General features: G+C 43.2%; 1 protein-coding gene across 2 annotated transcripts in view; it reads left to right on the forward strand.

Annotated features, from left to right (window-relative positions):
* ZFYVE26 (zinc finger FYVE-type containing 26) overlaps positions 1 to 24,104 on the forward strand; it is a 252,667-nt gene that overhangs the window by 41,524 nt on the left and 187,039 nt on the right. For both annotated transcript variants that reach the window (XM_085890294.1, XM_085890293.1), the window contains exons 5-6: positions 15,425 to 15,959; positions 16,107 to 16,231. In XM_085890294.1, coding sequence (XP_085746420.1) covers positions 15,425 to 15,959; positions 16,107 to 16,231 — 660 coding nt within the window. The remainder of the gene's footprint in view (positions 1 to 15,424; positions 15,960 to 16,106; positions 16,232 to 24,104) is intronic.

Here is a 24,104-nt window from a genome sequence, read left to right on the forward strand (position 1 = left end):
GGTGGGAAGAAAAAAGAAAAACTCTGACAGGCAAAACCCCCAGTTTAGCATTACTCTGTCATGGCTTCAACACACACACACTAAACAGCATTGCATCTCATAGACTCGCGTGTGATCACGTGACAATACCAATCACATTTCTATCTCATTTTAAAGTCATTGCCAACGGCATGCACACTTTGACACGATAGCCGCCATCCTCTTGAATCTGCATATGAATCGAATTTCGCACTTAAAGCTAAGACTCAAACACAGACTCAGTGTCAAAACATGCCACCCCCCAGAGATCCAGTGGAGGGGGCGGGCTGCAGTGTCGCAGCTTGCGACCTTCGCGTGGAAATACAACGCCAAGAATGCATAACATGCCAACCCAAACAGACCCACAGCTTAATTCAGCACGAGTTAAAATATCGTCAAAATCCCAACAGAACACGTTTCATTGCAGTGAATATTGGACTCGCACAAGTTTCATTTTTTTTTTTTTTTTTTCAGCAACACATGCATCTCAATGCAAATCACCAACCACGCTCCCAGCCGGTTAATCGAATGCTGCACTCTACAAAACGTTTCATGCAAATCATTGCATTTACAAATCCGTAAACCTCCACACAATATAATATAACAACCTCACTGCCAACAAACTTCCAGTGAGTTCAATGAACAAAAAGTAACTCTGATTACTCTTACAAACAGGTAACTTATAATATTTATCTATTTTAGCCCTATCTCGGCGTCTCAGCTGTGTCCTCAGCCTCTCTCTCACAGCCGGTCCATATCAATGCAAACATGTGGCATGTCGCTTCATCATGCCCATTTAATTACTCGTCTGGCCCCTCATCGAGCCTCTTCTTGTCATCTGACTCCTCTTCTTCTCCAGCACTTTTCTAAAACAACTACAGTACTTATCGTTTACTTTAAAGCAGATTCCCTCCTCCGGATCCTCTTCTTTCTATCAATGAAATTATCTGACAATGAACTTTTGTTTCTTTGAAATGCGTTACCTGCTGAGAGCGCTCTCCCTTACCTTCGTTCAAGCACTTGTCGTTCCTCCAGGCACTGCCTCCGGCAGATTAAGCACCTCCGGTCACGAGCACCGCACCACGTCAGTTCGAATCCGAGTCACCAGGCGCCAACTGTTGTGGATTTTTTTAACCCACCTTGTTGTGATCGTTGAAGGATTCTACCTGGCCGATTGTGGAATCCTATTTGACTTCAGACAGAGTTTAACGTTTGTCCGATTTAGTTATAAAATCCTACATAAAACCCTTTGGCACTGATGACCGATGTCCACACAAGTGCTTCCTTGTGAAACAATTTATTTTCTAATTATACACCATACACTTTTCACCCTTGTACAATGAACTTAAGAATCCCCATTGATTGCAATATTTTTTTATCTTCTATTTCATTTATTCTTACTTTAGTTTACAGTTAGACCAACCCGATTCAATTCACTTCCACATTACATCAGAGAGTTTTATTCTAACTTGGTACTTGGTCAGTTCCAAGGAGTACAAGCCACTGAGATTCTAATACTTCCTCAGGTACTTGCACTGAAACAATTTTACATTTCAAAGCATTTTATACTTTCATGAGAGAGTGGTGGGGGCTATCAACCCAGACTGCAGACGTGTCCTTTAGACGAGAATCCACTTCGTACATTTTGAGGCAAAGGTTCGTTGTTATCAGCTCATGTCACTCTGCTCCAGACCAATACTTTTATCATCATTTAGGGCAAAAGTCTCTTGGCCAGAAAGGACAGCCAATTCAACTTGTAGCATAAAAGTTACAGTTCAAAACTCCATTTGTTACAATTTAGAATACATTAATATAAATTTTCCCCCACACTATTACCCTCTCTATGTTGGTGCATTTCTACCTCCTCCAAAACTAAACAGGCCAAACACAAACACAAACACGAGCATTCACACTGAACTGGGCAAGATTGACCTGCGACAATTCTTTCCTGCCTGCTTTTTCAAAGACAGCAGTAGCAGTTCATCATTCAGGTCTGGTCACCAGTCCCCGTTCAGCAACCAAAAACCAAAGGGAGACTGCCTCAGACTCCATCTGTCCTTTTCTCCTGCCTTCTTCAATTCACCCGCCCCTGAGGTGTTGACGTCGGCCCTCCAACACCAATTGTGAGCTGCCCTACTCCAAGAGACTGCATTGCAATCCAATCATCAGCACCAAAACAGAGCACAATCGTCAATGTATAAGACTTCCCTAATTAGAATTTCCATCACTTTAGCGTGTGCTTTAAATCTTCACTAGCACATTACCCATAGGGTCATTGTGTCACCCCAAACCCCCCCCCCCTCACCCCTCCACAGTGACACACACACAAACACACACACACACACACACACACACACACACACACAAACACACACAATTACATTTTCACTGTGAGTAAAATCACACATGCAATTTTGACAACTCAACAAAAGAGCCTCAGCCTCCCCCTCCCAACTCTTTGCTCTTCCTCTCCCCCAAACCCCACTCCAACTCCTCACAAACCCAAACACATCAATCCTGTCCTTGCACTCAAGCCTACATATTCCCCACATCCCCTCCCCCACCGAAAGTCCTCAACCCCCCTCCCCCATCCCCCTTCCAAAATTGTCCCATCTTTACTCTCACCTTCTTCCCACTCGTAAAAGCAAACCGAACAGGAATTCTCATGTCAAACCAGCGGAATATGTAAGGTTTTCTGCTCCTGTATCATGCTATCACCTACTTCACAGAAACCCGTCTGACACAGCCGTCTGTTCAACTCATAATTTGAGAAAATAGTCGGAAATAATGGCAAACCTCCATAACCTCCACAGTACAAGCGCTGCTTGAGAGAAATGCTTCTATGAAATGCTTCATTTCTTGAGAGAAATGAGAGAAATGAAATGAGAGATGCTTCTAAGGGTTTTTTTCTTTTTCTTTTTTTGTATACAATGTCAAGGCTTGTATGACAGCTAACACACAGAAAGTACACCAAGAGGGGTGGGAGAGGGAATGACAAAACAGTGTGGAATAGAGACATGAGGAGATATGTGTTGGGGTACACAGGGTAAACAAGATGGACACAACAGGGACTTTCAGGTCCTTACACGACAGGGACTTTCAGGAAGGAAAGCAGGGAAGTTGAAGGAGTTGAAACTCACACGCATGGGCACACATGCACACGCACGGCTTGTTTTATGGTATAGATATGTTGAAAAGCTTTCCATCAGTTCTAAACTTAGAATGGATACCTTTATCAAATTAATTAAAAGTCTTCATGAGTACAATAGAGAGAACAATTCAGAAAATAATTGGAGCAAGGATGCAGCCTTCTTTCATGCCATTTCTTGAAAAAAGGGATCTGAATAGCTTGCACTTTCCAGAACCTGAGCCACCATTTCACCATGTAAAGCCTTAATTAAATTTACAAATCGTCTGGACAGCCAAATTTGCTCAGTATCATCCAAAGACCATCTCGATTGACAGTGCTAAATACCTTCATGAAATCGATGAAACCTATTTCGATCTTGATTTTGCTCGCAACATTTTTCTTGAATTTGCCTTGCAGAAAATATATCAGAAGTCCAGAACAAAAACCACATTGCGATTCAGGGAACGCACGACTAGTTCAATGATTGATCATTCTGCTTAACAAAACCTGAGCAACAAATTTCTCCAGCTCTTGATAACAGGGAAATTCCTCTGATTATCACAGTTTGCATGGTTCCCTTTTTTCTTTAATGAACAGATAATTGAGGCATCTTTGAAATTCTGCATGACAATTTCTTGTTCCCACATTTGCTGGAAGAGACTGTTAAACTTTTCAGCTGTATGCTTGCATCTGCATGTGTACATTTCAGCAGGAAAACCAACAACACTGGGGCATTTGTCATTTGCCATTTGTTTTCTTGCTTCCTCAACTTTGGACAAAACTGGAGGAGTATTGGGCTCTTCTATTATTGGAGATTGAGGAAATGTAGCCAACACCTCATTGTTAGGACAACAGTCTTGGTTGAGGATTGAGTTGAAATGTTCTCTCTGGGACATGAAAGATTTTTTTTTTTCTCAATAAAAAGTCTATCACCATTTCCTGAAAAAAATGTTCTGTAGATTTCTGCACCACTTGTACTATTGTGTGTTGTAGAACTACTGAGTTCTGTATTGATTGGGGTGCTTGCTTCTGCCCGTGGTACGGCGGAGTGGATCGGCCGTTTGAGTTTGCCCTTGTGTCTGTGGTGTTAAATGGGTCCGGGTGTGGGAGTCGAGGAGTATGTTTGCGCAAGCATGAAGAGGATCGAACTCAGTGATTTTTGTGAAAGAAGTGAGTGATTTTTGAACTGTGATTTTTGTGAAAGAACCGAGTGATTTTTGAACTGTGATTTTTGTAAAGAACTGAGTGATTTTTGAACTGTGATTTTTGTGAAAGAACCGAGTGATTTTTGACCTGTGATTTTTGTGAAAGAACTGAGTGATTTTTGACCTGTGATTTTTGTGAAAGAACTGAGTGATTTTTGAACTGTGATTTTTGTGAAAGAACCAAGTGATTTTTGACCTGTGATTTTTTGTGAAAGAACTGAGTGATTTTTGAACTGAATTTTGTGAAAGAACAGAATGATTTTTGAACTGTGATTTTTGTGAAAGAACTGAGTGATTTTTGAACTGTGATTTTTGTGAAAGAACCGAGTGATTTTTGACCTGTGATTTTTGTGAAAGAACTGAGTGATTTTTGAAGTGTGATTTTTGTGAAAGAACAGAGTGATTTTTGAACTGTGATTTTTGTGAAAGAACCGAGTGATTTTTGTGAAAGAACGGAGTGATTTTTGACCTGTGATTTTTGTGAAAGAACCGAGTGATTTTTGAACTGTGATTCTTGTGAAAGAACCGAGTGATTTTTGACCTGTGATTTTTGTGAAAGAACTGAGTGACTTTTAACCTGTGATTTTTGTGAAAGAACCGAGTGATTTTTGAACTGATTTTTGTGAATGAACTGAGTGACTTTTGACCTGGGATTTTTGTGAAAGAACCGAGTGATTTTTGAACTGATTTTTGTGAAAGAACTGAGTGACTTTTGACCTGTGATTTTTGTGAAAAAACCGAGTGGTTTTTGAACTGTGATTTTTGTGAAAGAACTGAGTGATTTTTGACCTCTGATTTTTTGTGAAAGAACCGAGTGATTTTTGAACTGATTTTTGTGAAAGAACCGAGTGATTTTTGACCTGTGATTTTTGTGAAAGAACTGAGTGATTTTTGAAGTGTTATTTTTGTGAAAGAACAGAGTGATTTTTGAACTGTGATTTTTGTGAAAGAACCGAGTAATTTTTGACCTGTGATTTTTGTGAAAGAACTGAGTGATTTTTGAACTGTGATTTTTGTGAAAGAACAGAGTGGTTTTTGAACTGTGATTTTTTTTTTGTGAAAGAACCGAGTGATTTTTGAACTGTGATTTTTGTGAAAGAACCGAGTGACTTTTGATCTGTGATTTTTGTGAAAGAACCGAGTGATTTTTGACCTGTGATTTTTGTGAAAGAACTGAGTGATTTTTGAACTGTGATTTTTGTGAAAGAACAGAGTGATTTTTGAACTGTGATTTTTGTGAAAGAACCGAGTGATTTTTGAACTGTGATTCTTGTGAAAGAACCGAGTGATTTTTGACCTGTGATTTTTGTGAAAGAACTGAGTGACTTTTGACCTGTGATTTTTGTGAAAGAACCGAGTGATTTTTGAACTGATTTTTGTGAAAGAACTGAGTGACTTTTGACCTGTGATTTTTGTGAAAGAACCGAGTGGTTTTTGAACTGTGATTTTTGTGAAAGAACTGAGTGATTTTTGACCTGTGATTTTTGTGAAAGAACCGAGTGATTTTTGAACTGATTTTTGTGAAAGAACCGAGTGATTTTTGACCTGTGATTTTTGTGAAAGAACTGAGTGATTTTTGAACTGTTATTTTTGTGAAAGAACAGAGTGATTTTTGAACTGTGATTTTTGTGAAAGAACAGAGTGATTTTTGACCTGTGATTTTTGTGAAAGAACTGAGTGATTTTTTTGAACTGTGATTTTTGTGAAAGAACAGAGTGGTTTTTGAACTGTGATTTTTTTTTTTGTGAAAGAACCGAGTGATTTTTGAACTGTGATTTTTGTGAAAGAACCGAGTGACTTTTGATCTGTGATTTTTGTGAAAGAACCGAGTGATTTTTGAACTGTGATTTTGTGAAAGAACCGAGTGATTTTTGAACTGTGATTTTTGTGAAAGAACAGTGATTTTTGAACTGTGATTTTTGTGAAAGAACCGAGTGATTTTTGAACTGTGATTTGTGTGAAAGAACTGAGTGATTTTTTGACCTGTGATTTTTGTGAAAGAACTGAGTGATTTTTGAACTGATTTTTGTGAAAGAACCGAGTGATTTTTGACCTGTGATTTTTGTGAAAGAACTGAGTGATTTTTGAACTGTGATTTTTGTGAAAGAACAGAGTGATTTTTGAACTGTAATTTTTGTGAAAGAACTGAGTGATTTTTGACCTGTGATTTTTGTGAAAGAACCGAGTGATTTTTGAACTGATTTTTGTGAAAGAACCGAGTGATTTTTGACCTGTGATTTTAGTGAAAGAACTGAGTGATTTTTGAACTGTGATTTTTGTGAAAGAACCGAGTGATTTTTGAACTGATTTTTGTGAAAGAACCGAGTGATTTTTGACCTGTGATTTTTGTGAAAGAACAGAGTGATTTTTGAACTGTGATTTTTGTGAAAGAACTGAGTGATTTTTGACCTGTGATTTTTGTGAAAGAACTGAGTGATTTTTGAACTGTGATTTTTGTGAAAGAACAGAGTGATTTTTGAACTGTGATTTTTGTGAAAGAACGGAGTGATTTTAGACCTGTGATTCTTGTGAAAGAACCGAGTGATTTTTGAACTGTGATTCTTGTGAAAGAACCGAGTGATTTTTGACCTGTGATTTTTGTGAAAGAAGTGAGTGACTTTTGACCTGTGATTTTTGTGAAAGAACCGAGTGGTTTTTGAACTGTGATTTTTGTGAAAGAACTGAGTGATTTTTGACCTGTGATTTTTGTGAAAGAACTGAGTGATTTTTGACCTGTGATTTTTGTGAAAGAACTGAGTGATTTTTGAACTGTGATTTTTGTGAAAGAACCGAGTGATTTTTGACCTGTGATTTTTGTGAAAGAACTGAGTGACTTTTGACCTGTGATTTTTGTGAAAGAACTGAGTGATTTTTGAACTGTGATTTTTGTGAAAGAACTGAGTGATTTTTGACCTGTGATTTTTGTGAAAGAACTGAGTGATTTTTGAACTGTGATTTTTGTGAAAGAACAGAGTGATTTTTGAACTGTGATTTTTGTGAAAGAACCGAGTGATTTTTGACCTGTGATTTTTGTGAAAGAACCGAGTGATTTTTGAACTGTGATTCTTGTGAAAGAACCGAGTGATTTTTGACCTGTGATTTTTGTGAAAGAACTGAGTGACTTTTGACCTGTGATTTTTGTGAAAGAACCGAGTGGTTTTTGAACTGTGATTTTTGTGAAAGAACTGAGTGATTTTTGACCTGTGATTTTTGTGAAAGAACCGAGTGATTTTTGACCTGTGATTTTTGTGAAAGAACCGAGTGATTTTTGAACTGTGATTTTTGTGAAAGAACAGAGTGATTTTTTTGTGAAAGAACGGAGTGATTTTTGACCTGTGATTTTTGTGAAAGAACCGAGTGATTTTTGAACTGTGATTCTTGTGAAAGAACCGAGTGATTTTTGACTTGTGATTTTTGTGAAAGAACTGAGTGACTTTTGACCTGTGATTTTTGTGAAAGAACCGAGTGATTTTTGACCTGTGATTTTTGTGAAAGAACCGAGTGGTTTTTGAACTGTGATTTTTGTGAAAGAACCGAGTGGTTTTTGAACTTTGATTTTTGTGAAAGAACCGAGTGATTTTTGAACTGATTTTTGTGAAAGAACTGAGTGATTTTGAACTGTGATATTTCTGAAAGAACAGAGTGATTTTTGAAGTGATTTTTGTGAAAGAACAGAGTGATTTTTGAACTGTGATTTTTGTGAAAGAACCGAGTGATCTTTGAACTGTGATTTTTGTGAAAGAACCGAGTGATTTTGGAACTGATATTTGTGAAAGAACCGAGTAATTTTTGAACTGTGATTTTTTTTATGAAAGAACTGAGCGATTTTTGAACTGTGATATTTGTGAAAGAACCGAGTGATTTTTGAACTGTGATTTTTGTGAAAGAGCCGAGTGATTTTTGAACTGTGATTTTTTTTTGTGAAAGAACCGAGTGATTTTTGAACTGTGATTTTTGTGAAAGAACAGAGTGATTTTTGTGAAAGAACCGAGTGATTTTTGAACTGTGATTTTTGTGAAAGAACCGAGTGATTTTTGACCTGTGATTTTTGTGAAAGAACCGAGTGATTTTTGAACTGATTTTTGTGAAAGAACCGAGTGATTTTTGATCTGTGCTTTTTGTGAAAGAACCGAGTGATTTTTGAACTGTGATTTTTGTGAAAGAACCGAGTGATTTTTGAACTGTGATTTTTGTGAAAGAACCGAGTGATCAGGATCGGATTTTATCAGGATCGGATCAAAACCCACGGAGCTATGCTCGGGACAGACAGACAGACAAGCCGGTAGGCAGACATGGGTCGCCGATCAAGTCGAATTTAGTCGTTTGTCAGCTGTTACTAGCCAACAAAAGCGTCCATAGAAACGGTTCTTTCTCACACATAACTAGGACATACCATGAACCTACCATACCAGTTTCATGTATATCTGACTCATAGTCTCTGAGATATAACGAACTTCGTTTTTTTTTTGTTTTCGACCAGGGTTCATTCAAAGTCTATCTTCTCCGACATTTTTCATAGGATCCGGCTGGAAATTTTTGACAATATGGCTGAATGTACTGTCCACAGTCGCTCGTGGCCCAATTTTAGATTTTCAGAAAAAAAATATTTGAGGTTTTTTTTGAAAATTTCAAAGGTCCATTGCTAGGCAACGGATGTGTCCATAGCAACGGTTCTCATTTGCACACAACTAGGTCATCGTATGAACCTACCAACCAAGTTTCATCAAAATCGCCATTGTATTAACGGAGCACTGGACCGAACAGACAGACAGACAGACAGACAGACAAACATATCGATGGAAATACTGATAACAAGGGTAGAAAAAAAAAATCTCATTTTTTTTTTGATTTTTTTTTTTTTCGACTGCATCGACTACCCAAAACACACACACACACACACACACACACACACACACACACACACACACACACACACACACACACACACACACACACACACACACACACACACACACACACAACGAATATCGTGGTCACTCTGGCTGGCGCTCGTGAACCATTATTTTAAAAGAACAGAGTGATTTTTGAACTGATTTTTGTGAAAGAACCGAGTGATTTTTGACCTGTGATTTTTGTGAAAGAACCGAGGGATTTTTGAACTGACGTTTTTTTTTTTTTGTGAAAAAACTGAGTGATTTGAGAACGGATTTTTTGTGAAAGAACCACAGTGCGAAATCGAGCTGGGTGTGGGGCATCTGTGCTTGAGAGAGAGAGGGAGCAAATTTCTTTGAAAATATTCCCAGGATAAGTTGATGTCGGTGAGTAAAAATGGAAGAATAGTGTAGAATTTTGATGGCTGCTTGAAGACCCTGCCAGTTTGTCTGTGCACTGAGGTGGTTCTCCAATTACAGCAAGAGACATGACCACTTTGGTCTATGTTTTCGGCAAGCGAGATGTAAATGGAGTCATCACTGTTTGGTGTACGGTACAACACACATATGAACAAGAGGTGGGAGTGGAGGGGAAGCTGTAGTCAGAGGTGTTTCTGGGGGTGTGGAGGAGTTAGGGCCGTCCACAGAGAGTGGGGAATTTAGTTTTTGATGAAGAGAGCAACTCTGCCAGGAGTAACCAGGGAGGGAGGGAGGAGGGAGTAACCAGGGAGAGAAAGTAAGGAGTCAGATATCTTGATGGAGGAAAGTTTCTGTTAAGCAGATGTCTGGTTTGTCAGGGTAGAGCGAAGGCCCGGATGTTTGATGTCCACACTGTTAAGGAGGGGGAGGGGGGCGTTGGGTGCAGGGCTGGGGAGGGAAGGGAGAGGGTAGGACAAGGGATGAGAGGTGGAGGTGGTGAGAGTTGTTGACAGTGTGCAGAAGAGCGAGGGGAGAGGGTCGGATGGGGAGGACGACAAAAGGATCGGTGGTAGAAGAATGAGTAGCAGTGGGAAGTAGTAGTAAGAGAGGGGGCAAAGGGAAATGGGAGATTGGAGGAGATGGAGCACTGAGATTGAAGAGAGAGGGTGGGGGAAGGAAGCGGCTTTGTAGATGTGAGGGGAGAAGTTTTTAGAGGGGGGAGAATTGAGGGAGAAGAGTGTTGGGAAGCTTTTGAGGAAGGCGAGGTTGAAGAGAGAGGTTTGCTTTGAAGAGCGAGGAGGTGGTTGATTTGCGAGGGAGGGTTGAGAGAGTAGCTTTGAGGGAGAGGGGAGACGATGAGAGTTGGTATCGCCATGGGGGAGGAGTGAGAAGGGAGGGTTGGGGAGAGGAGAAGGATGCGACTGGGTTGACGTATTGTGAAGATGGGAGTGGGCGTGGGGGGGGAACAAAAATTGAGGGGGTTGAAAGAAGGGGAGGGGTGATGAGATTGCAGGGGGTAGGAAGAGGAGGAGGCAGCTTTGAGAAGGGGGAGTGAGGGTGTAGATTTGAATGGCAGGAGTGAGGGAGGAAGATTTGGAGGAAAAGGGTGAGAGGGGAGAATTGAGGGAGAAATGTGTGGGGGGAGCTTTTGAGAAAGGTGAGGGGGAAGCTTGGGGTGGGGGGGAGAGTGAAGTTTGCTCTGAAGAGAGAGGAGGCAGCTGAATTAAGAGGGAGGGGATTGAGGGAAGCTTTGAGAGGGAGGGGAGACAATGAAAGCAGGCACAGTCATAAAAGAGTTGGGAGAGGGGAAGGATTTGACTGGGTTGTGATATGGTAAAGATGGGAGCGGGTGGGGGGAGGAACAAGATTTGAGGGGGTGGGAAGAGGGGGAGGTGTGATGATTGAAGAGAGAGCATTTTTGAGATTTTGAGTGAACTGAATGAGAGTGTGACATTTGAAAACCATTCAGTTTGGGATATTAGAGGAGGAACTGTTAGTAAGGCAGTGGAGATATCAGAGGCTCGATAGACAGTGGAGTAAGGCAGTGGAGAGGGCAGTGGAGATATGCTCAGAGAGGATGTAGTATGGGGGGGGCAAGATGGGAGGAATAAGGAGGGGTATCTCAGAGAAGGAGTTGGGAGATTTAAGGAGGTGTAATGAATTTGCACTGAACTTGGAAAATAAAAGAACAATTGATAATGGAAGATGAACAAGTATTGCAAAATGGGATTTTAAAAATTTGTAGGTCAGAGATGCATGTAAGTACATTGGAAGATGGATGGAGTGCAGAAGAATTTAGAGAATGGAGGAAGGAAGCGTTGTAACAGGTGGAATCTTTTGACATGGGATGAATGAAAGATGGAATTGAAATCGTTTTTTTAAAGTTTTTTTTTAAGATTATGGAAGAGGGGGCAGAATAAAGGAAGAGATTGAAGAAAAAAAAGTCATGAAGGTGAGTGGAAAATACCTTCACAAACAAAGTGGGATTGGAAATGAGGAAAGAGAGGAGAATGAAGATGAAGGAAGAGGAAGAGACCACAGAGGAAGTCACTTTGTTCTGGAGGGAAAGGGGAGAAGAGAAAAGTCTCATGTATTTATTTCTTAATTTTTATAATTTAGGACATGAAACTGAGGGTATAGTTGGGAGGAAATTGAAGGAGTGATTGAGGGATAGTGGAGAAATTAAAAACTGAAGGTGATAAGGAGAAAATACAACAAGATCGTGAACACAGATGGGAGCAAGAAGGGTAGGCCTAAAGGAAACCGATATGAAAAGATCGACGAATATTCACCAATTAGCACAAGTTTTCACACAAAACCGAACGAGAAACACGGAGATAACAAAATAACAGCCAAAACAACTGGAAAACCTATCTTTGAAAAAGTCCGCAGGTAGATTGGTAGACCCTGACAAGAACGAGCCACCGTCGCTCAAGAACCAGAACCAGAAGTGATGATATATAAATTAGCTCGTGACAGTAATGAGGATGGTCTGGACATGAAGGGGGAGGGGGGTGATTCAGAATGGTGGCTGAAGGCAAGTGACAGAGAGTGGGGCAGTGTTGAAGGTGTGGGAAGAATATTTCAAAGAGCTGTTGAACCCGAAAGGGAGCAATGACAAGCTGGAGTTATCGTGTTTTGTAGAGGTGAAAGAGGATGTAGTGGAGATCACAGAGGAGGAGGTGCGGATGGCATTTAAGAGGATGAAAAAGGGAAGAGCGCCAGGCATTGATGATGTGTGGACAGAGATGATAATTGCAGTGGAAGAAATCAGTCAGTTGGACGAAGAGGCTCTTGAGTGAATGTATGAAAGAGGGCTCATTTCCGGAGGATTGGAGGACAGGGTTGATTGTGCCGATATGGAAGGGGAAGGGTGATGTACAGGAGCATTACGCTCCCAAGTCATGTCATGAAGGTGCTGGAAAGTATTTTTGACGAGAGGATAAGGAGAGTGTGGAGATGGAGATCAGAGAGCAGCAGCAGGGGTTTAGAAAGAGTAGGGGGATGACGGGTCGGATGTTCGCATTGAGAGAGCTGGTGGAAAAATGGTTGGATGTGCAAGGTGAGATTGCATTGGGATTTGTGGACCTGAAGAAGCCAACGTCACTGTCCTGAGAGAGATAGTGATGGCAACATTGAGATGGATGGGAGTGCCAGAAGCAGAAGTTAGGTTGGTGGAAGGGGTGAACAAGGGAAGAGTTTTGGTTGATTCTGGGATGTCTGAGGAGTTCAGTGTGAACATCTCTTTGAGGGAGGGAAGCTCTCTCAGTCCACTCGTGTTTGTCATGATTATTGAGCTGGTAAGCAGGAATGTGAGAGCTTGAGGGGTCATAAGGAGAGGTTGCCGTATGCAGACGTTCTGGCTGTTGTGTTTGAGAATGGGTTGGAGATGCAGGAAGTACTGGGGGAATTGATGGAGGTATTTGAGAAACCTGGACCGAAGATGAGTGTGGAGAAGACTGAGGTCATGTGGTTCAGGCAATAGAGAAAATATATGAATATCAGGTTTCAGGGGAAGGAGATCAGACGGGGAAATCATTTTGAGGATCGGGGATGGTAATTCTGAGGCAGAGGTGTGGAGAAGGATTCAGGTGCATCCGATTGTATGGAGGAGGGTGGAGGGAGTAATGGCAGACCGAAAGATAACAAGGTAATTGAAAGGGAAGGTTCTGATGTGTGTAACGCCGACCTACCTTTACGGTCTGGAGACGGTCGCACTGACAAAGTCAACAACAGAAGCTGCAGGTTTGCGAGAACAACTGGGTCAGGAGGATTGCACGAGTGAAGAGGGTGGATATGAGGAAGATGGATGAACTGAGGAAGGGGATTGGTGAGCAGATGAGCTTGACGGGGAGATTGGTAAAATGCCGGCTGAGATGTGCTGAAAACTTTGTGTGGGTGGGGGAAGAGAAAATGGTAAAAACAGCGGAAAGGTTGAGGGAGTAAGGAAGGAGGAAAATTGGTAGTATTCCATTACAGTCAATACCATTGTCCCATGATTGCTCATTGCAACCAACATGAGCATCACCAAGTAAGAAAATGTTTGTCATGTTGTGGGGTATAAGATAATGCTTGATCTTCATGGAATGATTATTTTGCTTCTTCTGTTTTAGACATTGTTAGTGCATATTCATTGATAAGAGTGGCCTAACGATCATTTTAATATTTATTCTAAGAACCATTAATCTATCACTTTAATTTAGGAACATTGCTTTATTTTTTTTCACAATCCAAGTTGTTATAACACATCTTATTAACTCTCCTTCCACAAGAGTTTTTTTTGTAAACGTTGAGGCTCGTGGAAGAGCTTGAACACAATGGATCACGACGCAACATAATAAAGAGAACCGCAAGAGAAGGCAGAAATGCCAACAGCAGGGTGGAGGGAGAAAATAGACGGACATGAACAAACAAGGGATGGAGGTAACGATGAGGGGTAGGGGAGAACGTAAGGGGTGGACAATCTGGATACAGAAGCAAAATTTTGTTTAATGGGTAGAAAAGATAATTATTTTGGATGGGGGATGATTTGAGATGGTGGTGAACAGCTGTCTTGAAGACTTGAAGGGAAGAATGAGATTGAAGAGAATGTGGAAGTTTGTTCCAGAGGTGGGGAAAAAAGAGGAAAACATGAGTGGAGATGAGCAGTGGTTCTCTTGATATTGGCAGTTTAACTTGGAAGGGGTTGCTGGTGCACCTTGTGAATCCTGCAGATACCTGGGGGCCCGGGCTGTGTGGAGGGGTGGGGGGGACAAAGCACAAAGAGGACAGAAAAGGTGCAAGACCAGAAAGGAGGCGGAAGAAGTCAATAATACCACCGACCAGTCGACAATGGAAAAGTGATCGGCCCATAGACTTGGCTTCATCACGGGAGAAACCAATGATTTTGAAGGCTTTAGTTTCCAGTCGGCATGTAGCATTGGAGGCCAACTTTGTAACGTGGCTCACCTTAGAGAGATCATGCCTGAGAGTGAGGCCCAAGAGTTTGAGTGATTGGATTTCCTTGACGGGGTTGTTGAGAAAGTTGATGGAAGGGTTTGTCGTTCGGTTTTTTCAGAGAGTGCGGAGGATTTCTCAGGATTGAAAGACATATTCCAAGTGTTTGACCAGTTTGTGATTTTTGGCAACGTCTGAGGAGAGGGAAGAGGCAACTGTCTGTCTGAAGGATCAGAAATGCCACAACTGAGAGTGATGTCATCAGTAAAGAGATAAAAAGGATTTTCCAGAGAGTCAGTGAGATCATTGATAAAGATTATGAATAATATAGGGTCGAGATCACTGCCTTGGGGTACTCCAGCATTGACAGGGAGAGTAGATGAAATGGTTCCGTTGAGAGCCACACGTTGGCTACGAGAGGGGAGGAAGTCGGTCATCTAAGAGTGGAGTTGGCCTTGGATTTCACAGGCAGACAGTTTGGAGAGCAAGGCAGGATGCCAGACTGTATCAAAAGCTCGAGATATGAGCGAAATATGACACCCACATTCATTCAATCATCCATACTGACATGGGAGATACACATCTTGGTCATGATTGTCCAAATTGTCTTTTGTGTTGATAAGTTTGCTTTTGCAGTAGGTTTATTGTGTAATCTGTGACTCGAGAGTGTTTTTAAGAGCAAGCTGGATGAGCAATTTGGTTATATTGCTGTTGGGAACCTTATAAATATCTGATTAAACGATGACATTGGTAAGTTTCATATGAGTTTTTCTTTTTTTTTTTTCTTTATTCCTCCACATTTTTTTCCCTCACCCCTTCACTAGGACCTGTACCAATATGTTTGTGACAACCATGAGGAACAGGATGTGGATCACATGTTGTCCAAATTCCAGTTATCAGATCAGACAGCCAACTTCTTCCAACTGCTGTTGCAAGAAAGTCCCCGTAGAGCTGCGTACTTGGCTCAACTCTGCTCCCAGTCCCCTCGTGTTGCACAAAATTATTGTGCCCGCCGTTTTCATGCACTTTTTGTTACTATTGTACGCAGGAGCCTGCATGACCTCCCTAAGGCGATTGAGCACCAAGAAACGTTTGCCCAGGCACAAGACAGGGTGTACAACACCCTTGCAGCCTTAGCTTTCCTTCTGCCAGCGGGGTCTGAGGAAGAGCCACCAGGGATGCGTGACATGCTTCAGGAGCTAGGCTTCGAATGCTGCGGTACTTCACCACATCTTGCTGAGGGCCGGGTACTCGGTTGCTTGATGTGTGGTGGTGGGCTGGTCCTGGCCAAACTCTACTATTCTCTGCTTGATGTTCAAGAGAAAGACTCTCTGCTTAAAGAATTACACAAGTCTCAGGGTGAGAAGGGGAGCTGCATTATATTGACTTCCACTTGGTTGAAAAATTTCCAGACACTACATTGTAAGAATTCATTTATGTACAAGTATCAAAGCTATCGATAACTCTCATATCTTCCTTTTTCACCCGTCCTTTTTCCCTTTGCAGCATTTAGCAGCTTGTCAGAGGGAGAGCAGATGGCGCTTGCTTTATTTTCACGACAAAGATGTGCGTGGAAGTCTGCATTCTTCTACTGCCTACACAGCAATAGTCATTTCCTTCAGATGGTGCTGGTACGATGATGCATCACCATTAGTCTCAGACACAAATGCTTTGCTCGGAGTTGCAAGTGAATTTTTGAGGAAAATTGATAATTGTTGCTATTACAGTACTTGATAAATATATGAGGAATAATTATAAAAATAATTTTTGAGTAATAGGAATCACTTTGAGTAATAACGGGGTGAGAATTCCCCAGACACAAGATGTCACCAATTCTCACCATCTTGTGTTTGCTGGGGCAGATTTGTTTAGCTTCTCTAGTCACGATTCTTGATTATTGTGATTCATGTTCATCGTGGTATCTGAGTGGGGAGTTCTTGATTTGTTCACAATACTGGTAGTGCTGAAGTTGAGCAGAACCTCGTGGAAAGGTGAGAAATCAGCTCCGGCAGTGTGTGGATCCCCATGTAGAAGCGAGCAATCAGTTATGACAGTGTGCGGACCCCTGTGGATAGTCGAGGGATCAGCTCTGGTTGGTTGTTATCTCCATTTGCGGGTGATGATGAAAAACACAAACACCACAGCCGACTGCTCATTAGACTGGATGCTTCAACTCTGGCAGTGTGGCGAACCGCCGCCCCCTTTTTATTTTTATTTTTGTATACCATGTCGAGGCTCGTGTAAGGGCTAATACACTGAAACATATAACAAGGTAGGAGACAAGAGGGGTGGGAGAGGGAAGCATAAAATAGTGGCGAACAGAGACAACAGGAGGTCTGGAAGGGAGAGAGATGGGGTGGGGTACACAGGGTAAACAAGATGGTACTACAGAGACTTTCAGGAAGGAAAACAGGAAATTTGAAGGAGGTGGATTAATGGGGGTAGAAAAGATCAAAATTTTGGATGGGGGAAGATAAGAGGTGGTGGTGAATAGCTGTTTTGAAGACCTGGAGGGACGAGTGGGATTTAAGAGAGTGTGGTAGTTTGTTCCAGAGGCGGGAAAAAAGTGGAATGAAAGCGTGAAGGTGAACAGTGATTCTTGATTTTGGCAGTTTCTCCAGAAGGTGGTTTTTGGTGCACCTTCAGCGCCCTATGGAAATATAGGGGGGACAGATCACAGACATAGCGGGGGGGGCAAGGCCGGAGAGGAGAGAGTCGAAGACAGAAAGGCCACCGACCAGCCTGCGGTGAGAGAGGGAGAGCCCCAAAGACTCAGCTTCATGGACGGAGATACCAATGATCCTAAATGCCTTGGTTTCCACAGCGTGATGTCGAGCTAGGTGTGAGGCAGGAGCACCACCCCAGAGAGGAGAGCAGTACTCCATCAGACTGCAGATGAAAGCTTTGAAAGTGGTTGGAAGCTTAGGTGTTCCAAGGAAGGTTTGACTTCTGATTCCGATTTTTGAGGCAGCAGTTGATTCTCTCCAGGGGTCTCCTACATACTGTCTGAAAGATAAGTTTCCGGTCGTTGTTTGTCGCGTTTTGACTTTATTTTCTGGCCTCTATGTTTACTGTGTTCCAAGTTTGGTTTTGTTTCAAAAATTGTGCTATTTGGTGAGTTTTCGTCAGCTTTGTCATTTTGGGTTTCCCTGAGGCCTACCTCTCTTCCCGTCATTGTGTACAATTGAGTTTGTTTGTATGTTCTCCAAATTACCATCAGTTTCTATTTTCTCCACTTTTCCCTCCACCTTGCTTTTATCCCTCCGAACTATACTCTGTTTCATGTCTTAAAATATATAAAATACAACAAAACAAAACCTTTTCCCTTCATACCTGAAACCCCATGTAACCATGTGACTTCCTGTAAACTGGCTCTTCTTCTTCCTTCTCTGCCCTCTTCCCTGCCAATCCCACTCTGATTGTGAAGGTAGTCACCACACACCTTCATGACCTTTTCTTCAAACTTTTCCTTCACTCTTTCATCTTCTTCCCTAAACTTCAAAAAAAATATACAAATGGTCTCATTGAATGCTTCAACGTCCCCTCTCTGTCCAGTTCTTCTTCTTCAAAATCTTGTGTTCAATTCAACCGTTCTTTCATCCCGTGTCAAAACATTCAACCTGTTACAATGCTACCTTCCTCCATTCTCTAAATTCTTCTGCACTCCATCCATCTTCCAATGTATTTGAACGAATCTCTGAACTACAAAAAAAAACTCCTTCTGGTAAAGCTACCAAAATCACGAATCACTGCTCACCTTCACGCTTTCATTGCTCTTTCATTATTTTTGGAAATCAGCAAACATTACTGCCCTGCATAAAAAAGGTGCAAAAACAGATCCCTGCAACGACAGACCAATCAGCCTTCTCCCAATCATCAGCAAGGTTATGGAATCCACCATTGCTTCAGACATTAAATCCTTCCTCTCCTCCAATGGCTTGATTTACGATCATTAATTTAGTTTCAGACCAGGTCACTCGATCCTGGATATGCTACTTCTGCTTTCTGGACAATGGATGGAGGTCCTCAATGCCAGACGTGAAATCAGAGCCATATCCCTCGACATATCGCATGCTTTTGACACAGTCTGGCACCCTGCCCTGCTCACCAAACTCTCTTCCTATGGTATCCAAGGGCATCTCCACTCATGGCTCGCAGACTTACTCTCCTGTCACAGTCAACGTGTGGCACTAAATGGAGTTCTCTCATCCCCTCTTCCTGTCCAGGCTGGAGTTCCTCAATGTAGCATTCTGGGCCCTGTTCTTTTTCTGGTTTTCATCACTGATCTCTCCGACTCTCTGGAAAAACCTCTTTATCTCTTTGCTGATGACTCCACCCTCTGTCGTACCATCGGTCATCCCTCAGAACGGCAAGCAGCAGCTTCTTCGCTCACTGCAATCTGGGTAAAATCACAAACTGGTCCAACATGTGGAACATGTCTTTCAATCCAGACAAATCTCACACTCTCACTATGTCTCTCCGAAAGGATCGTTTAGAACCCCCCCCTCCCCATCCCATCTACTTTCTCAACAATCCTCTGGAAGAAGTCCTTTCTTTCAAGCTTCTGGGTCTCACTATCTGCCATGATCTTTCCTGGGAAAGCCACATTTCCAACCTGGCCTCAAAAGTCAGACGACGACTGGAAATCCTCCGTCGTGCAAAGTCCTTCCTTTGCCCACCTTAGCTCCTGACCACATACAAAGCTTTCGTCCGCAGATTGATGAGTACTGCTCTCCCCTCTGGGCTGGTGCTCCTGCCTCCCACCTTTCTCAGCTTCACGCTGTGGAAACCAAAGCATTTCGGATCATTGGTATCTCCCGCGATGATGCTGAGTCTCTGGGCCTCTCACTTTCTCACCGGAGGCAGGTCGGTGGTCTTTCTGTCTTTGACAGTCTCCTCTCTGGTCTCGCCCCCCCCCGCTCTGTCTGCAATTTGTCCTCACCATATATTCGCAGGGTGCTTAAGGTCCACCAACAACCCCCTTCTGGTAAAACTACCAAAATCACAAATCACTGCTCACCTTCACTCTTTCATTCCTCTTTTTTTCCGCCTTTGGAATAAACTTCCTCACTCTGTTCAATCCCATTCTTCCCTCCAGGCCTTCAAAACAGCTGTTCATCACCACCTATCATCCCCCATCCAAATCCTCATTCTTTTCTACCCCTGTAAAACCACCCCAAACCCACCTCCTTCAAATCCCCTGCTTTCCTTCCTGAAAGTCCCTGGTGTGTCCATCTTGTATTCCTCATTTCCCCTGCCCCATCCCTCTCCGCTCCAAAGATCTCCTCATGTCTTTGTTCCTCACCGTTTTGTCCTTCCCATGCCCCTCTTATATAATGCCCCCCTCCCCCCGGCCCGCTGTGCGTTGTGTGTTTGCTGTTATACAAGCCTTGACAAGGTATACAAAAAAAATCCCATTTTGGAATACTTTATTCGTCCTCCATTATTATTTGTGTTTTTTTCTTCCAGCTTCAGTGCAAATTCATCTAACTCCTTAAGTTGATATCCTCCCAACTCCTTCCCTGTTATACCCCCTCCTTACTCTTCCAATCTTGCCCCCGCCCCATTTTACCTCCTCTCTTCGCTTCTCTCTTCGCTCCTCTCCATTCCTCTCTTCCTTACTAACAGTTCCCCCTCTGATATCCCAAACTGTATGGTTTTGAAATGTCTCACACTCTCATATAGTGCACTTCTCAATATCTCTATCACACTCTCTCCTCTCACCACATCTCCACCTCTTCCCACACCCTCAAATATTTTCCTCCTCTCTCCTGCTCCCAGCTCTACCATACCCCTACCCAGTCCCTTCCTTCCCCTCTTCCCCCCCCTTCCTTCTCCCTCCTTTCCCATTATCATGCCTGCTCTCATCGTTCCCCCTCCCTCTCAATTCATCCACCTCCTCCCTCTTCAAAGCAACCTTCTCTCTCTTCTGCTTGCAAGCTTCCCCTTCACGTTTCTTAAAAGCTCCCATCCACACCTTTCTCCCTCACTTCTTCCCCCTCATCCTTCTTCCTCAATTCTCCCCCTTCACTCTTCCCTTTCAAATCTCCCCCTCACTCCCCCCTCCCCTTCTCAAAGCTGCCTCTTTCCTCCAACCTCTCTCTCCCAGCTCATTCCTCCACCTCTTCCAATCTCCCACTTCCCTTTGCCCCCTCTTTTATTACTTCCCACTGCTACTCAGCCCTTCACCACCGAGCCCATTGTTCTCCTCCCCATCTGGCCCTCTTCCCAGCTCTTCAACAATCTGTCATCAACTGTCAACAACACTCACGAACTCCCCATCCCGTCCCCTCCCCTGCATCCAAAGCTTCCTCCCTCCCTCTTCCTTAACAGTGTGGACCTGAAAATCCAGGGTGTTTGCACTAACCTGGCTGATCTCTCTATACAGGTTGCCACTGACAGACCAGACATAATTTGCCTTACAGAAACCTTCCTCCTTCAGGACATCTCTGACTCCTTAGTTTCTCTCCCGAGTTACTCCCTCCTCTGGTATGATAGACCTGAGCATCGTCCTAGCAGCGGAGTTGCTCTCTCTATCAATAACTCCATTCCTCACTCTCCATGCACTTCCCTCACTCCTCCACATCCCCAGAAATACCTCTGGTTTTGGCTTCCCCTCCGCTCCCACCTCTTGTTTGTCTGTGTTGTACCGTCCACCAAACAGTGATGACTCCCTTTACATCTCGCTCGATGAAAACATGGACCAACTTCTCTCCACTCATCCAAACTCTCTTCCTCGTATGTGATTACTTCAATTGCCATCATGCCAGTTGGCTGGGTGTGGGTACCTCTCTCACCTGCCATGGCACTTCAACAAAGGACTTCTACGACTCATTGGGACTGACACAATCTGTCATCTTCCCCACCCGGATCTCAGCCAACGGTTTTCCATTTCTTCTGGAATTGATTTGACTAATTTCCTAGAAAATACCTGATTTTCTTCTTCTGCTTCCACATGCTCGTTAAAGTGGTCATCTCTCTGGCTGTTATTAGAGAACATCCTCGGTGCTGACGAGTGTGGCATTTCACTCAGGCCGACTGGCAGGGTCTTCAAGCAGCCATCAAAATTCTGGACTGGTCTCCCATTTCTACTCTCCCTGACATGAACTCAAACTGGGAATTTTTTCAAAGAAACTTGCTCTCTCTCGTGCACAGATTTATCCCATCACGTCTTCAGTTGTCATTCCCTTCCTTCCGCCCATTGTACACTAAAGCTTGTGGTGAAGCAGTTGTCTTCAAACAACTTGCCTTCAACCCATGGAAGGTAGACCTATATCTTTATGAAGGCAATCTCAGTTCCTTCCACAAAACTCAGAACAAGTGTGTGTCTATCCTGAGGAGAGCCAGGAACCAACATCTTTCTCATCTCAAGTCTGAACTCTCAAACCTATCTCCCTCCTCCAAGTCCTGGTGGCATCTCTTAAGTCCGTTTTTGGTGTACGTTCCCCCTCCATCCCCCCATACCTCAAATGGCCGCACAGCTGACACTGCACGTACAAAATGCTTAATGCCTAAACTCCGTGTTTGCTTCAAAATCTTGTGTCCCAAATCCATCGCTCTCTGTACCCACCTTACCCAGTCACACCCATCTGTTCCTGGACTATGTGTCCTTTTCTTCTGACAAGGTGGATAGCTTGCTGTCAAACCTCAACTCAGATTCAGGTTTGTGTGTGTTTGTGTTTGTGTTTGTGTTTGTGTTTATGTTATGTGTAATGTCACATATCAATATGTGAACAGATGTTTGGTGTGACATAGCTTTAATATACAAGACAATAAACATGACATTTTAACCATTAATTGACATTAAGTTAACATGTGGTGTTTGTTTTCTTGTAAAATAAATCAATGTGTGTCATCAGTGTGTGTATGTAGAGTAAAAGGTTTACAATTTACATTATGTGTTTGCTCTTAAAAGAGCCATTTATATTTTTTATACTTTAAAAATAACTCTAAAGAAAAAGAGAGAAGCAATCCTCAACGTTTCGGGCAGCATGTTCCACCCATCGACTGGAGGAAGTAACTGGAACGAATGGGATGCAGGGTTTATAAGAACTCCATGTCTCATTGGCTGGTTATTTTAGGGTGCTGATTGGCTGATCATTGTGTGTTGCTGATTGGCCAGTGTATTCTGTCTTATCAGAATCTTCATAGCTTCTCTGATTCTCCTTGTGTGCCAGTGACTAATGGATGTGAGAAGTTTCACCTCTGACTATAGTATGAAATGATTATTGGTCTGCACATGATGAATTACGAGAAAATACCACCCGTCACTTCCCTGACAGCGATATTAAAGGGAGGAGAGACAGAGAGAGACAGAGAGAGACAGAGAGAGACAGAGAGAGACAGAGAGAGACAGAGAGAGACAGAGAGAGACAGAGAGAGACAGAGAGAGACAGAGAGAGACAGAGAGAGACAGAGAGAGACAGAGAGAGACAGAGAGAGACAGAGAGAGAGAGAGAGAGAGAGAGAGAGACAGAGAGAGAGAGAGAGAGATAGGTGAGCAGGGAGAGTGAAGAAGTGGAGGGGAAAGGAGAGAGGAGGGAGGGGGAGTGAGAAGGAGTGGGAGAGCGAGGAGGGGTGGAAGAAGAGAGAGGGAGAAGGGAAGGCAGACGTGCAATGGAGCGTTAATTATGATTCACAATGTTTCATCAAAATTCTTCAACATGGAATAACAGTGAAGATGGAAACAAAATAATGTCTGAAATCAATTTTGTTCCGGTCATACTACGAACACCACCCGGACACGTCCGTGTCAAAATACCGCCGGACGCGTCCAGATCCAAGCTGGCCGGAGCCAAGCACCGCTCGGATACGTCCAGAGACAAACACCGTCCAGACATAATCACTGTCCGGATATATCCAGAGACAGAGAGTGGGAGGAGGGTGCTGCACTGTATTTGGAGGGGAGGGGAGAGAGAGAGAGAGAGAGAGAGAGAGAGAGAGAGAGAGAGAGAGAGAGGAGAGAGAGAGGAGAGAGAGGAGAGAGAGGAGAGAGAGAGAGAGAGAGAGAGAGAGAGAGAGAGAGAGAGAGAGAGAGAGAGAGAGAGAGAGAGAGAGAGAGAGAGAGAGAGAGAGAGAGAGAGAGAGAGAGAGAGAGAGAGAGAGAGAGAGAGAGACAGAGAGAGAGAGAGAGAGAGAGAGAGATTGATTGATTGATTGCAGAGAGAATATGTAATGCTTTGCGAACCGCTCGCTCTGGGCGGCGGCGCGTGAACCAAAAGCCTCCGTGGTGAGTGAACGGTTCGCTACGAATGACGTTGCGTGGCAAAAATCCTCCGTGGTGAGTGAACGGTCCGCTCCGAATGACGTTGCGTGGAAAAAGCCTCCGTGCTGAGTGAAGGGTTCGCTCTAGGCGACGGAGCGCGAACCGCTCGCTCAGGGCAATGGAGCGCCAACCAAAAGTCTCCGCGGTGAGTGAACGGTTCGCTCTGGGTGACGGAGTGCGAACCGCTCGCTCTGGGCGACGGAGTGCGAACCAAAAGCCTTCGCTTTTGCTCAGGGACA

Source organism: Eptatretus burgeri, chromosome 7 (genome assembly GCF_056783735.1).
Source record: "Eptatretus burgeri isolate ZD-2024b chromosome 7, Ebu_testis_v1, whole genome shotgun sequence".
NCBI classification, from domain to species: Eukaryota; Metazoa; Chordata; class Myxini; order Myxiniformes; family Myxinidae; genus Eptatretus; species Eptatretus burgeri.